Source organism: Phalacrocorax aristotelis, chromosome 2 (genome assembly GCF_949628215.1).
Source record: "Phalacrocorax aristotelis chromosome 2, bGulAri2.1, whole genome shotgun sequence".
Classification (NCBI taxonomy): Eukaryota; Metazoa; Chordata; class Aves; order Suliformes; family Phalacrocoracidae; genus Phalacrocorax; species Phalacrocorax aristotelis.
The window spans coordinates 1,524,578-1,539,678 of NC_134277.1; the positions used below are offsets into that span (position 1 = coordinate 1,524,578).

Below are 15,101 nucleotides of genomic sequence, written 5' to 3' on the forward strand. Positions count from 1 at the left end.
CCTCATATGGCAGCTTCCCAGTCCTCTGATCATCCTGGTGGCCCTTCTCTGGACCCCTTCCAGCCCGTCCACATCCTTTTTGTACAGCGGGGACCAGAACTGTACACAGTATTCCAGGTGTAGCCTGACAAGCACTGAGTAGAGTGGGAGTATTCATTCTAGTTTTAGAGTATGTGCACAGAGACTAAAATGTGAAGTATTCTAAACTCATTCTAGAAATAACAGTTTTTTAGAACCACCCTTCAGATAACAACCACCCCCCCTTTTTGAAACAGAAAACAAAAAAATGCAATGGGGTCGAAGTGGAAATAAAATAGAAATGAACAAAAAGCCTCTAATCTTGGTAAATATTTTAAATATTAGGTAGACTCAAGAAGAATGCAGGATACAATTAAAAAATACAGAGTGTATAATAGTTTCTGGTCTCTTCAATACCAAATGCACAAAATTTAGAACTGGTAGAAGTCAAATCTTCTTACCTGAGCTCAAGCTGGATCTGGAGCTTTTCTTGAGTTGTACTCCTTACTGCAGCTGGCACACCTAAAATCAGAAGTATGGGGAGATACTTCTGTGGGATTTCCCATTTCTGTAAAGAAGCAAGCTGTGCCCCACACACACTTTTAACATTACATAAGTAGGCTACAAAGCATAGCTCTCCAATATTCTCCTATTATAAATAGGTTAGCTCTTGATTTCCCCTTTTTGACTACCATCATGATTAAAAAAAAAAAGTTCCTTATACTGGCTCAATTGCCCATGTTGTAGTGAGTTTCTGTTGCTTCTCATCCTATTATTGTGCACCTCCAAGAGAAGGTCTTTTCTTCACCGTCCCACATGGCAGTTGCATTCACCAACAGTGTCTCCCTTCCCTCTTCTCTTCTCAAGGTTAGACAAACCCAGCTGTTGCAGCTTCTCTTTGTAGGCATGTGCTCCAGCCCCCAGACATTCTGGTGGTCCTCTGCAGGCCTCACTCCAGAACACCACGTTTTTCTATTCCTGTGCCCCAGGAGTCCAGACGTAGTTTCACAAGTGCGGCATAGCAAGGAAAAGCCTCTTTCCTTGACTTGATGGCAATGCTTATGCTAATACAGCCCATTTTGCAGTTGAACCTTGTCACAGCTGGCTTACCTCACAGACTCATTCTCCGCTTGTTGTCCATGAGGACCCCCAGGTCCTCTCCTGCAAAACTGCCTTCTACCCAGTTGATGACCACCTGTACCACTCCATGGCATCATTCTATCCCAGGAGCAGAACTTGGTATTTGCTTTCATTGAACTTTACAATGTTGGTCTGCCGTCCTGCTCTGTGGCCTGTCAAGGTCCCTCTGAAGAGCTGTGCTCTCTTGACTCTGACATAGGCTCAGGGACCTGGGAGGCCTGAGGACAGGACGTAGAAGGAGAAATTGAGGCAAAGACAACACTTGGAAATAACCTCTGGAGATCATCTGGTCAAATGCCGTCCCCTGTTCAAGCAGAGCCACCTGTAGCCGGTTGGCCAGGACCGTGTCCAGACAGCTTTTGAACATCTTCAACATGGAAGACATCAAAACCTCTCTGAGAAACCTGTGCCAGTGCTTGGTCAGCCTTAGAGTAAAAAATTGTTTCCTGTGGTTCAGACTGAGCCTCCTGTGTTTTCCTTTGCACCCATTGCCTCTTGTCCTGTCACTGGGTACCACTGAAAAGATCCTGGCTCCATCTTCTTTAAACCCTCCCTTTGGGTATTGATACGTTCTCTTGCCCCAAAACCTTTTGCTCTCTAGGCTGAACAGTCCCAGATCTCTCAGTCCTTCCTCATGTGTGAGGTGTTCCAATACCTTAATCATCTTCATGGACCTTCATGGAACACTCTCTGGTAGCTCCATTATCTCCCTTTTTCTGGGAAGCCCGACACTGAACACAGTACTCCACGTGTGGCCTCACCATTGCTGAGTATAGAGAAGGACCACCCCCCTCCACCTGCTTGCAACACTCCTAATGCCAGTCCATCCATGGAAGTTCTTCTGCTCCCCCAAGCCTAACAAGCTCAATTAGATCCTGAGCCAGTTTTTAACTACCTACAGCAGATGCACACAACCTAGATATTTAAAAAACAACGTTGAGAAGCCAGCATTTTTATATTACAACTGGCAACAACTGAAGTCTGATTTACCAACTACTGGGCTGAAAAACTGTTTTATTGCCAAGAAACTTTAGTCTAAAGATGAAGTAAATGTTACGTATAAACCCCAACAAATTAACTATAAATTTAGGATAAGGCAAGCCAAAGAATAATACTTATATTTAGCTTGTTAAAGATGAAAAAGAAAATAGTAAGATTGGTTGAAATATACTGGAAGTAGGAAGTCTACTATTGAACCTGAGAAAGTAATAAGGTCTAAAAAACTGTTCTTGGAAGACAGCCAGCTGCTTAAAGTCTGATTAAAAAAAAAATCAAAATTAATTCTTTTAATCAATGTTAACTTTTGAGATTAGGGAGAGACCCATACCTGTGCAGTATGGGTTTTGGAGGGCAGGTGGAAAGAGTGTATCTGAAAAACTTTATCACAACAAGGTATCAAAAATAAGTAAATTTAACACACACTAAATGAGGAGTTGTAAATGGTTTTTCATGCAGAACTTTCCACGAAGTTACTTAACTACCAACCACTGTCCCTTTGTCCTTGGCACTGGCGAGACTGCACCTTGAGTACTGTGTTCAGCTTTGGGCACCTCAGTACAAGAAAGACACTGAGGTGCTGGAGCGTATCCAGAGAAGGGCAATGAAGCTCGTTAAGGGTCTAGAGCACAAGTCCTATGAGGAACAGCTGAGGGAATTGGGGTTGTTTAGCCTGGAGAAAAGGAGGCTGAGGGCACACCTCATTGCTCTCTACAGCTACCAGAAAGGAACTTGTAGTGAGGTGGTTGTCAGTGCCTTTTCCCAAGTAACAAATAAGAGGGCAAGAGGAAGCGGCCTCAAGTTGCACCAGGGGAGGTTTAGATTTGATATCAGGAAAAAATTCCTTCACCGAAAGGAATGTCGAGCATTGGAACAGGCTGCCCAGGGAAGTGGTTGAGTCACCATCGCTGGAGGTATTTAAAAGACGTGTAGACGTGGTGCTTAGGGACATGATTTAGTGGTGGACTTGGCAATGTTTGGTTTACAGTTTGAGTCGATGGTCGTGAGGGTCTTTTCCAACCTAAATGATTCTACACAGTGTGTTACCTATTACTGAAATGTCCTTCAGTAACAGAGGGGTGGTAAATAGTTAACGTGATGCCAAAAACATACCAGGACCAATCTGGACATTGGAAGCCAATTGGTACTAACTGTAGCAGAGAATGGAGTTGATAGATATGCGATATATTGGGGAAGAGTCAATGTAGCTTCTGTAACAGGACAGCATGACTGGCTATATTCTTTGAAGAATTCAGCAGGCAACTTTACAAAGTGTTCATACTGTGTGAATACAAAGTATTCACTGTTACCTCTCAAGAAGTAGCTGGGAATCATTACAATGCTGCATAGCTGCCAAAACAATTACAGTGCTAGGAATTATTAGAGAAGGAACTGAGAACCAACTAAAATGTCATTATGTGCTCAAATCCAGAATGGTAGTATACAGTTCTACTTACCTTAACTCAAAAAAGATGCAGTCGAGCACAGACCATACCAGTATGGTATTTACCACTGGGGATTGCTTTGGAGGCCAGAGTTATAGCAGGTCTCAGGAAGGTGTTAGACAATTTAATGAAGACTATGTCCATTAGCAGCTATTAAAGTTGATGATCTGGACAAAACCTCCAGCTCAAAAGTCTCTGAATTCTGACTGATGAAAGATAAGAGGATATACTAGGATATATAAATACATAAAGATAACCTGTTCTTAAACTTTTCTTACAGCATCTGCAACAGGCTTCATCAGAGTGTATTCTGGCTGGCTGGATATTTATTCCAATTCACTATGGTAGTTCTCATGATCTTCTGTTATACTCTCCATAGTGTCGACCCCAATGATCAGAAGAAGACGGCTTGTTATGACATAGATGTAGAAGTTGAAGACCCATTAAAGGGACAGATGAGTAGTTTTCTTCTCTCGACAGCTAACCAACAGGAGATTACAGCATTGGACAACAAGGTACTAGCCCAGGAGTCAATTATCACATGGCATATATACTCATTATGTACCTTCATGTGGGTTTGGTGTCACACATCAAAGAAAGACAGTAATGTTGCAAGATAGGCACTTCTCAGTTGGATGTGCTTTCAAGGGATGAATCAGCCCCATGCAATGGGAATACAGAGGGGTGAATGGCATTCCCGCTTAGGATTTGATCCACGGCCTGGCACAGTTGTTGCGGTGATAGAAGCAGAGTTTCACAGGAGGTATAATGAGTTCCCTGGCATTCAAGAATTTTCTGATCTGTTTGACTGTAACTGTTTATTGGGAGGTCATGGTACCTTGCTAAATTGCTGTAAGACAAAGCTAAGAGAAGCTCATACTCCAGATGTGTTTTGTGCCTGCATGGTTGCAGAACAACTCTCTACAGTAGGTGCAAATATGGAAAATGCATGGCAGAAAAATCACTTGGAGCAGTTTGGCAGACTTGTTTTCAGTGTTACTGAAAGAGGATTGTGCACACTTCAAATAATAGTATCTGTCTTACAGCAGTGGTGAGCTCTGCAGGCTGTATTAGAGATTCATATCATGAGGACTGTTAGCCAGCTTTTGGTACATGTGTAAATGGCTGATTTGGCTTGTTAAGGGGTAAACAAAAGTGGCTTCTCAGAGCAAGGGAAGAAGAGGTGTGACATCATGGACCAGAGATGATTTATGTGGTGTACAGTCAGGCCCAGTTTCTGTTTGTTTACCTCTAGTACAAACAAATATGCTAAACTCTGGTCTTGATGCAGTTTTAAAGGGGGTTTGGACACTAGCAATCCTATGGATTCTGGTAACTGTTGCAGCATCTTTTGTTTTATGGTTCTTGAGGAAGGTCCTTTTCAGCACGGCAGCTGCTCAGCCAGTTTGTTCTCAGCCTGTATAGACTTGCGTGCAGCATACATAGGATTATTCTGTTTCCAGTCCAGCTAACCTCTTCCCATGTCTGTATCACCTCTTTTTTTGAGCGTTTACTACAGCAGAGGGCAAGCTGTGATTAGCGAAGTTACTGAAATCACTTATGGGTAAACAGGCATTGACTGCTGCATTGTTATTGTTATAATCTGTACCATTTATTGTTATGCTGCCAGAGTCCTCTGCTGGAAACTCGGTACATACCAACAGACTTCTCTCCAGCATGGCTACATCATTTTACCAAATAAGGAATGATTTTTAAGTTGACAGCAGCTCTCTTCTGTTAACATACCATATAGTTATGCCCACACTAGTGGCCTTGATGGCACAGCCAGATCGGGGCAGATTATTTTCTCCCATGTGCCTGGCCACATTAGCTGTTTTGGCAAAATAGATGTACACATGAAATTATGCAAGACAGGTTTACAATCTCAAACTAGAATTTTAGAGGAACACGGTAGCAAAGGTTTGCTTTTCTGTGTGTGTATGTGCAAATGATTCATTTGCTGTCCTCCCATCGGTCATACTTGATTTTGTTATCCAGGATAATTATAGGGCCTTGACTTCTCTTAGGAGCCTTCATTCTTCCCTGCTGGTTAATGCTAATTTCTTTCATAATATTTCTGAAGGTATGACTAATTTTCCATAAACCTTCCATATTCCTGATTCCTCATTGTGCACACTCCTCTTGTTTTTGCAGCCATTGTGACTTCAATAGGCTTTCTCATAAGAAAAAGTCTAGAAATCATGGCTGTTATGTGATTTAATTTAACATGGACTTGATCAGGCAATCACCAGAAATTTTAAGCATCACAGCAGCATATTGAAGATATGATGATGATGAACCAGGGGAATAACTGCTCTGTTGCATTGGGCAGTGTTTAAAGACATATTTCTATAGCACCTTTCCTGAAAAATCCCAGACTTGGCAGAAAGGCTGATTATACCCAGGAAGTTACTACATTGTACAGTGAAATGACTTAGCTCTTCAGTATGGTATATAGCATGCCGTCCAGCAGTTCAACAGAGGAAGTGAAGAAGAACCCTGTACATATCTGTATTGCAGAAGTACAAGTGAAACCAAAATGTAATTGCAGGAGTGCAGTTAACTCCCTCTTTGAAGAGAAAAAGTCACGGGACACAAGTCTGCAGTGTAGAATTGTCACCTTTGTACATTGCAAGAAGTACAAAGATGCTAATGGGGCTGACCTCAAGGTCACTGGAACATGGGAGGAATTAAGTAACATTTGCTTTGTTTTCTTCTGTCAGATTCATGAGACAATCGAATCCATAAATCAGTTAAAAATACAACGTGATTTCATGCTGAGTTTCTCCAAAGATCCCAAAGGATACATCCAAGATCTTCTCCGGTCCCAAAGTAGGGATCTTAAGGTGAGCTAAGGTTTGAAGAAGAACGAGTAGTGGAACAGAATGTAAGAATTTTATCTAAATGTATATAGAGTATATAGCTAAAATATCCAGGATAGAAAATCGGTGGAAGACAATGAGTGGAATACTGCAATCCCAGAGCAGACAGTATGCAGGAAAGAGTTTAGCCTGTGTTCCACTTCCAGTGGACTAGTGGTGCTTAATGGGGGTGGTAGGTGAATTTGTGGTCAGACAGTAAGATTAAAGTGCAGAAAGTAAGATTAAAGTGCAGGGCTGTCAGTGTACCCCATAAAATTAAATCTATATAAAGCTTTAATATAGCTTTTATTAAAGCTAATAAAGCTATAATTATAGGAGCATCCCATAGTACAATAACACAATATGGGCATTTTGTTAGTTTATAATTTAATCATATTTAAGGAATAGGCAGATAAAATATCAGCTACTTTTGAGCTTAACTTTGAGAGACCCAAGAAATGGAATGTAAAGTTCAGTTGTTTGCCAGCAAAAATTAGTACTTTGTTCATCATAAAGTTTCACACTTTGTGTCTTTAACTCAGGCACCTCAAAACCAGTTGTATTAATGAATCCATGAAATTATTTTAATAAGATAATGTTGTCTTTTAAATATATATGTCTAGGTTGTAGTCAATAGTCTTCCAAAAATCTACTGCTAAGTTTATGATTATTATTTGTGTTGTATTCAGAAGGGAACAGGCATCTGAATGAATATTTAAATAAAGCAGCCTTTAGCTTGAAGAGCTTAGAAACTAAGGTGTTGTGGAGCTTTTCTAGCTGCACACATAGAAGAGTTATTCAGTGTTGTCCCTGACTGGCAACCAGTCCCATAAGGGCCTTTTCTATAATGTTCTGCCCTGCTGGCACCAGAATTGTGATTGCACAATACTACTCTGCAAAAGGTGCCAATAATTTTATATTTACCTTTGATTCTGTGATGCTGGAGACTTAGTAATCAGATGTTTGGGGTTTTTTTATAGAATCATAGAATGATTTGGGTTGGAAGGAACCTTCAAAGATGATCTAGTCTAGCACCCCTGCTGTGGGCAGGAATGCCTTGCACTAACTATATCAGGTTGCTCAAAACCCCATCCAACCTGACCTTGAACACTTCCAGGGATGAGGCATCCACAGCTTCTCTGGACAGTCTGTTCCAGTGTCTCACCACCCTCACTGTAAAAAGAGTCTTCCTTATACCTAATCTAAACCTACTGTCTTTCAGTTTAAAACCATTGCCCCATGTCCTGTCACTACAGGTCCTGGTAAAAACTCTCTCTCCATCTTTCTTATAAGCCTCCTTTAGGCATTGAAAGGCTGCAGTAAGGTCTCCCCGGATCCTTCTCTTCTCCAGGCTGAACAACCCCAGCTCTCTCATCTTCTCTTCATAGGAGAGGTGTTACAGCCCTCTGACCACCTCCTCTAGACCTGCTTCAACAGCTCCATGTCTTTCTTGTGCTGTGGACCCCAGAGCTTGATGCAGTACTCCAGGTGGGGTCACACGAAAGCAGAGCAGAGGGGCACAGTCCCCTCCCTCAACCTGCTGGCCATGCTGCTTCTGATGCAGCCCAGGATACGATTGGCTTTCTGGGCTGCAAGCACACATTGCCAACTCACATCTAATGTTTTGTCCACTAGTATCCCCAAATCCTTCTCTGCAGGGCTGCTCTTAATCCATTCATCCTTTGTCTGTATTGAGCCTGAGGATTGCCCTGACCCAGGTGATGACATCGGTTGCTCTGCCCTTATCCACCAATGCAGTCACTCCATTGTAGAAGACCACTAGATCAGTCACGTATGATTTGCCTTTGGTGAAGCCATGTTGGCTGTTCCTAATCACCTCTCTGCCTTCCATATGTTCGTACATGTCTTCCAGGGGGATCTGTGGAGTAATCTTACCGGGCACAGTGAGGCTGACTGGTCAGTAGTTCCCAGGGTCCTCCTTTTTACTCTTTTTAAAAATGGGAGTGATGTTTCCCTTTTTCCAGTCACTGGGGACTTCTCCTGACTGCCGTGGCTTTTCAAATGTGTTGGACAGTGGCTTAGTGTCTGCATCAGCCAGTCCCTGGCATGCATTTCGTAGGGTCCCATGGACTTGTGTGTGTTCAGGTTCCTCAGATGGTCTCAAATCTGACCTTCTCCTACAATGGGTGAGACTTCTTTCCTCCTTGAGGTTCAGGGGCTTGAGAGATGTGGGAAGAGAGATTACCATTGAAAACTCAGGCGGAAAAAATTTGTTAAGTTAGCCTTCTCTATATTGGTTGTCATCAGTTTTTCCTGTCTTATTTACTGTGGGGTGAGGTGTACATTTTCTTTAATCTTCCTTTTCTGGCCAACGTACCTGTTAAGGGCCTTATTATTATTCTTCGCATCGCTTGCCAAATTCAGCTCCAGCTGTGCCTTAGCTTTCCTGAGCCCATCCCTACACATCCGGGCAGCATCCCTATATTCTTCCCAACATATATGTCCCTGGTTCCACTGCCTGTGCATTTTCTTCTTGCACTTTAGTTTGACCTTACTGAGCCATGCCAGACTCCTGCCTTTCTTGACCAGTTTCTTAACCATGGGCATTTGGAGTTCCTTCACTCTAAGAAAAATGTCCTTAAAGAGCTGTCAGCCCTGTTCAGCTGCTTTGTCCCTAAGGGCAGTTTTCCAGGTGGTCCCATCCACTAATTCCTTCAACAACTTGTTGGTTTTTAAAATATGCTTTCTTGGCAGTTGCATAGAGACTGAAAAATCAGCTCAGGGCCGGTCATTTTGGAATTACTAGGGTTTTCTGTTCCTCTCATTTCAATATCGTTATTTTTCCTTAATGCTTTCCCCATCAGAACTTTCCTTGAAATCAAGGTAAGATACAGTTTGACATGAGGGCAATACTGGTATAGATTTATGCTTCAATCTGATGTAAATACCTTAACAATTTCAAGCTGTTACCCTGTGTATGGGCAACTACTGATGTTCTTTGGATACATAGGCTAATAAAATATACAGTGCCAGGGAACTTTTCCTGGGCACTGGAACTAAACTGTCCATGCTGTTAAGTTACTAGAGATCATGGCACTTAGCCTGGGCAGCTACTGGTGTCTAGAATTATTCATTGGCACAGCTGAGGAGCAGAGGTTAGGAACTGTTCAGAATTCACAGTCTGTATGTGACCGTCTTGTTTTGGATGGATGCCATTCATCATCCGTTTGCCTTGGGCTTACAGAACAGCCCTGAGCATTTTTAATGTAGTATTGTAGATAAGTTTTGACTCTAGGTAAATCTGAATGTTTCTCGGTGTGGTAGAAGAGCTATAGTGAAAAATGTTTTTATTTTTGTCACAGGTGATGACTGATGTAGTTGGGAACCCAGAGGAAGAACGCAGAGCTGAATTTTATCATGAGCCATGGTCTCAAGAGGCTGTGAGCAGGTATTTCTACTGCAAGGTATGAAGGAATTATCCACACTGCTGGATTACAAATGAATCTTCCTGCCACTGAACAATTGAATCTGCTGAACTGTACAGTTTCCCGTTCTCTTTCAGATCCAGCAGCGCCGGCAGGAACTGGAACAATCTCTGGGAGTGCGCAACACATAAGTACCGCTCACAAGATCTCATTGGCATCATGACCACCAAACCAGTGGACTTTTCAGTGTTACTTAGCTCACTGTTACACATGGACCTGCTTCCTGACTGGATGAGAATGTACTATCAACACACCAGTCAGAACACCAGCTTTAGAGTGACCCTTGAAAATCTTGCCCGTTGGGGGTGTCTCAAACCATTCCAGGCCAAAGACAGCGCCGTACAAGTGTCAGTGTTAAAGAAGATTAAAGGTTCATTCATCAACATGCATCATTAAGTTTTACCAGAAAGTTCAAGACACTACACAGCAAATCCTAATGGGATATGCATAGAATCATGGGTGGCATTGATGGGGGATGTTGAGATGGGTGTTATAGGAGACTTCAGATTTAGAGAAATAAATGCAGTTCTCATCCTATGTTACCTAAGAGTCTTAAATCATAAATTCTGTGGAATTAGACAAGATAGTCTTTCTTATAGCTGTGGACTGCTTTATATTCCTGAACAGAGTTTTTATTACAGCTGGAGCAGTGCAAGAAGCCATCTCACCATGTGAAAGAACAAACTAAGAGGATTTTCATTCCTGGAATGAAGAGCCCCTCTGGAAGAAAGAAGTATAGTCAGCCCATCTCTTCTGCGAACTCTAATATTTCCTCTTTCCCTTGCCCCTGCAGTGAAAGGTAGACTGAATTACGTATCACTAGATGGGTATGATCAATGTGCTGTACTGAGAGGAAGAGAATTATCCCTGGGATGAGAGCTTCTTAGGCATCCTTAATATCAGTGGTGTTGGCAAAGCTGAGGTCGAAGCAAGAAATGAGGCATTCTGAGAAAATGAAAATAACTTAGTGGTGCTTTGCTGATATCTGCCTTGAACACAGCAGATATTAACAATAAGCATATATGTAAAATATGAGATTTCTTAAATGTTTCTCTGTGTGCCAGGAGGGTTCAGCACTGAAAAGAACTTACCTAATTGTTATGTTGGTGCAGAATCCAAGAAGCTTAACTTCATATAATGTGCCAGTTTTCTCTTTACTTCAAGATGTTAATGGAGTCCCTGGGTTGTTCTCACATTTTGATCATAGGTGAACTGCCTCTTACTATGAATTATTTAGTTCCCTCATACATGATATGTACTGGTTATATAGGATGCTGTTGAGTTATAAAGCACTATCAGCCTTAAATAGCACAGAGAACGTATCCCTTGGAAACCATCTTTGTAAATGTATGGCAAATTCAGACTGGGGATTTACACCATATTTACTTGGAAGCAGGGACATCTTCATTAAACCCTCCCCCCCATTGTGAGTAATGCATAAAATAGTTTGTAATCAATGGCCCAACAAGCTTTCTAGTCCAAAAAGCAGCTGCCAGATGATGTGGCACTCAGAATCCTCTTCTAGGTTACTCCTTTTCATCTCCTGTCTTTCACTTTCTTGGAAAGAGAATCAAATTCACATGTGGTACAGAAGGGAGGCGGCGCTTCTGAATAATGCATTTTGCTGTAGTATTGTCCTTTTCTCTTCTGCTATCTTTGCTAATTTCTTTCTTAGCTGAACTTAAAAGTTTCTTACGTCCAGTCACAGAAGAGTCTTCTCTTCCACCCCTTTATTTAATACCTCTGCTTTCACATTTATATTGCCATAGCTTTTACTCTGACCATTGTGTTCAGAGGTGTCTTGGAAAATACACGTTTTATTGCAGTCATATGATGGCAGTACTGTCACGCAAAACCACTGGTGTAAGAAAAAGCATAGCTGTATCTCTTTGCCTGAGGCCTTGTACTGGGAATGGCTTCATTTGGAACTTCTTTTTGTGTCAAAACCTCTTTTTACAGTAAAACGTGAAGTCCTGCAGTCTTAAACTGAGTATAGCGAGGGGCTGTGAGGCTGCCAGACACTGAATGACTTGAAATCTTATTTACTTTAGGACTCCACTAATTGGACTACAAGCAAGCATTATGTGGGAAAACAGTGGGGGTCATCTGCTACTGTGCTTCCATATTTATTACGCTGCTGTGTCAGTTGTGTGCATGCTGTCCAGTGTATAAAACTCTTTTCTGTATGTGGTAAACAGAGCAGTTACATTCAGGGGATGCATTCAGTCTCCAGGATCAAGAAATGTGGAGAAAGATATGCAAGGATGTGAGAAGGGCATGGGACTGGGATAGATGCCTGCAGGATGTCTGCCAGGGAATTCTGTTTTTTGAGAACTTTCCCACTGACATAGCAAATATTTGTATAGAGACATTTCAGTCATGTGCCACAGCTGGCAACGTAATAGAGTCCAGCCTGCTTTTAGAATGTAGAATGAATTAGATGAGTCTGTTTCCAAGTCTCTTTTGGATCAAATTAATGAAACTAATGTGGTGTTGCTGCCCCGTGGTCACAATGGCGTCACTGGAAGGTGAATCATGTTAAGCACCAATGCTATGCTGGAGAGTGTGTGTGCATGCGCGCGTGTGTGCATGCGCAAGCACATGCATAAGTCAGCCACTGTAGCTGGCACTGAAGATGGCAATCCAAAAGCTCAATACTTATATCCCACTGTCCATATTCCTACTGTACATAATATGACTGGTCACCAACAGTAAGTCTTGGGAATAGTTGTCAGGTGCCTTTCCTCTGGTTAAACTGGGGTTTGAGATTCTGATGCTTTTTTCCTGTGTTCAGAAGCGGTTCAGGCCTTTTAATGAAGAGACACAGAGAAATTTTGTCCCCTGTTCCAGGAGTGCAGCCAGGAGCTTGCTTGTTTGCAAAAAGGGTAAATTATATTTGAAGGGAAATAATGGAGCAATATGGGAGGAACTGGACCAAATGCTCCTTGGGCATACAAAAATGAAAGGCAGCGGTACTGAACAGGCATGTAATTGTGGCAGGTTGTGAATGATAAATTCATTTTAAGTTCAGGATGGTTGTCTGTGTGTATGAAAGATGACAAGATGTTTTGGGGTCTTCAGTTGCTGCCACAGTACAATACAAATCTGTCCATACTACAAAAAACCCATTCTGTGCATAGAAGTAGTTAATGTATAGATAATAATATAGATTGTTAGAAAATATAGCATAAACTGGGAAAGGATTAAAACAGAATTCTGGAGTGCCAATAGAAGGGAACTATATCTTGGAGCTGAAGTGTTGACATGGCAGGTTTGAAACACTCTTTTTAGTCCTTTGAGCTGTTGGCCATAAGTCAGGATTCAGACCAAGCGTTTCTTAGAAATTAAAGGGAACACAAATTTTTGATTATGGAATAGAGGAATACAGCAGTGGAAAAATGAAATAAAAAGATGGAGCAGGGTGCCACTGAACTGCCAGTAAGACATAGCACAGGATAATAATCTTGTTTAGACTCTGCTCTTCCCAGAAAGGTTGTGCTAGATGATCCCTGAGGTCCCTTACAACCTGGGATTCTGTGATTGTGTGATGTGCAGGACACTGTTGGAAATAGCACAGTCCATGTGAGTCAGTATATTTTGTGTGCATGTGTGTATGTATACATGTAGAGAGCATGTGGTAGAGAGCCAGTCTCAACTTGTATGTAGCCTGGGCAATAGGCATGCAGGGCAGAACCAAATGTTCTGCAAATAACTTTGAGACACATTGTCAAAACATTTTCCAGTGTTATCAACAGGGATTCGATTTTTCGACTTAGCAGGGTTGGTAGTTGTAGTGCAGACATTGTTTCAGCTGGCAGGTTTTAGACACCACATTGTATAGAATTTACCCTGTGGAAGCTGTGTGAAAATACTAGTGCGTATATCAATATTGGTGCATATCCCAGGGCTCCTAATTTTGCCAAAATGCTAGTCAGGTATTGAGGGTTTTTTGGCCTGTTTTTGTGTTGAGAACCCTTTAATGGCAGTGCAAATAGATGAGGGGGAAAAGAAAGATCTTTTTTCCTGAAGAAAGAGGTCTCCTTTCTGTAACTGCTCTGTTGTTTAATAGGATGTATCTGTTCTGCCAGACCCTGTATGATAAACACCTTCTCCAATCTCATTGAAGAAAGGAACTCGATTAAAAAAATACAACTGTGGGTTTGTGAGAGTGAGCAAATATGTGTATGGGGACGGGGACGGGGGGAAGAGAGGAAGCGGGAGGGGGGAGAGAGAGTGGGGGAGGCAGGAGAGACTCCCTCTACTCTGTAGCCACCATATCTTCATTGTATGATGCTGAGTGATTCGTAGAAAAGCTTTTAACAATAAATACTTTGTTTCTTTGTATCTCTTGCACTAATGTTATGTGTCTTAACAAAGACAGGTACAGTTGGTTTCTTTCTGCTCCTGATAATGTTCCTGAGTTCTTGGATTTCTGATCGCTTCTCTGTGCACACGCACGCACACACAGGGACATACATATACAGGTTTTAATGGACTTGACAAAGGTGAGAACTGTTGCTCTTTAGATGTTTCTAATTACCATAGTAGTTACAGCTTGAACTGAGTGTCTGTGAGGAGAGACCCCGCCTGTTGTTACTGGATCCTATAGTCTCTATAGGTCACTAGAGTTCCTGATGGCACTAATGCTCATCCAATCCTGTTTGCAGCCTGGGGTCTTCTTTTCATCTGATTTTCTCCCACAGTCTCCAGGCACCCTTTTTGTCTGTGTCTTGAGACATTTCCATATCTTTTGTTACAGAATATCGCGTAGTTAAAGCTTTACATCTACTTTCTATCTACCAGATAAAAACAAAGGTTAAAGTACAATTCATGTGGCCTAAGGATTTATTTACTTTAGTCACTAATGCTAAGCTCTGGCACAAATTAGTCTCTCACTACAGAGGACCCTAGAGTAAGCTGTGCAAACAGCAAGCAGCCTTTCAACAGAGATACTTACTATACAGCCAACAATATTAGAAACCTTTGTCAAGATGAGCAAGCTGCCATTTAACAACTCAGTGAAGAGGGCTTTGTTTCTGGGTTCAGGTTTCTTAGCCCAACAGATTGTGAAGAGAGAATGATGTAAAGAAATGGGGTGGGTGAACAGTAGAAAGAAGGGTGAAAGAGGAAAGGAAGACCTAGAATTACTTCAGCAACTCAGTGAAAGGGAAAGCAGAAGTAGTAACCTTTATCTG

The 15,101-nt window shown here is 41.9% G+C and overlaps 1 protein-coding gene across 16 annotated transcripts in view; it reads left to right on the forward strand.

The window, feature by feature from the left end:
* Positions 1-14,250, forward strand: part of SMARCD3 (SWI/SNF related BAF chromatin remodeling complex subunit D3) — a 107,398-nt gene extending 93,148 nt beyond the window's left edge. For 10 of the 16 annotated variants that reach the window (XM_075082054.1, XM_075082051.1, XM_075082050.1 and 7 more), the window contains 4 exons: positions 3,979-4,114; positions 6,323-6,445; positions 9,784-9,869; positions 9,984-14,250. In XM_075082054.1, the coding sequence (XP_074938155.1) occupies positions 3,979-4,114; positions 6,323-6,445; positions 9,784-9,869; positions 9,984-10,302 (664 nt within the window). In that variant the 3' untranslated portion in view covers positions 10,303-14,250. Of the gene's footprint in view, positions 1-3,978; positions 4,115-6,322; positions 6,446-9,783; positions 9,886-9,983 lie in introns of all 16 variants that reach the window. The other 6 variants (XM_075082062.1, XM_075082058.1, XM_075082057.1 and 3 more) reach the window with 1 other exon arrangement.
* Positions 14,251-15,101: the final 851 nt, after the last annotated feature.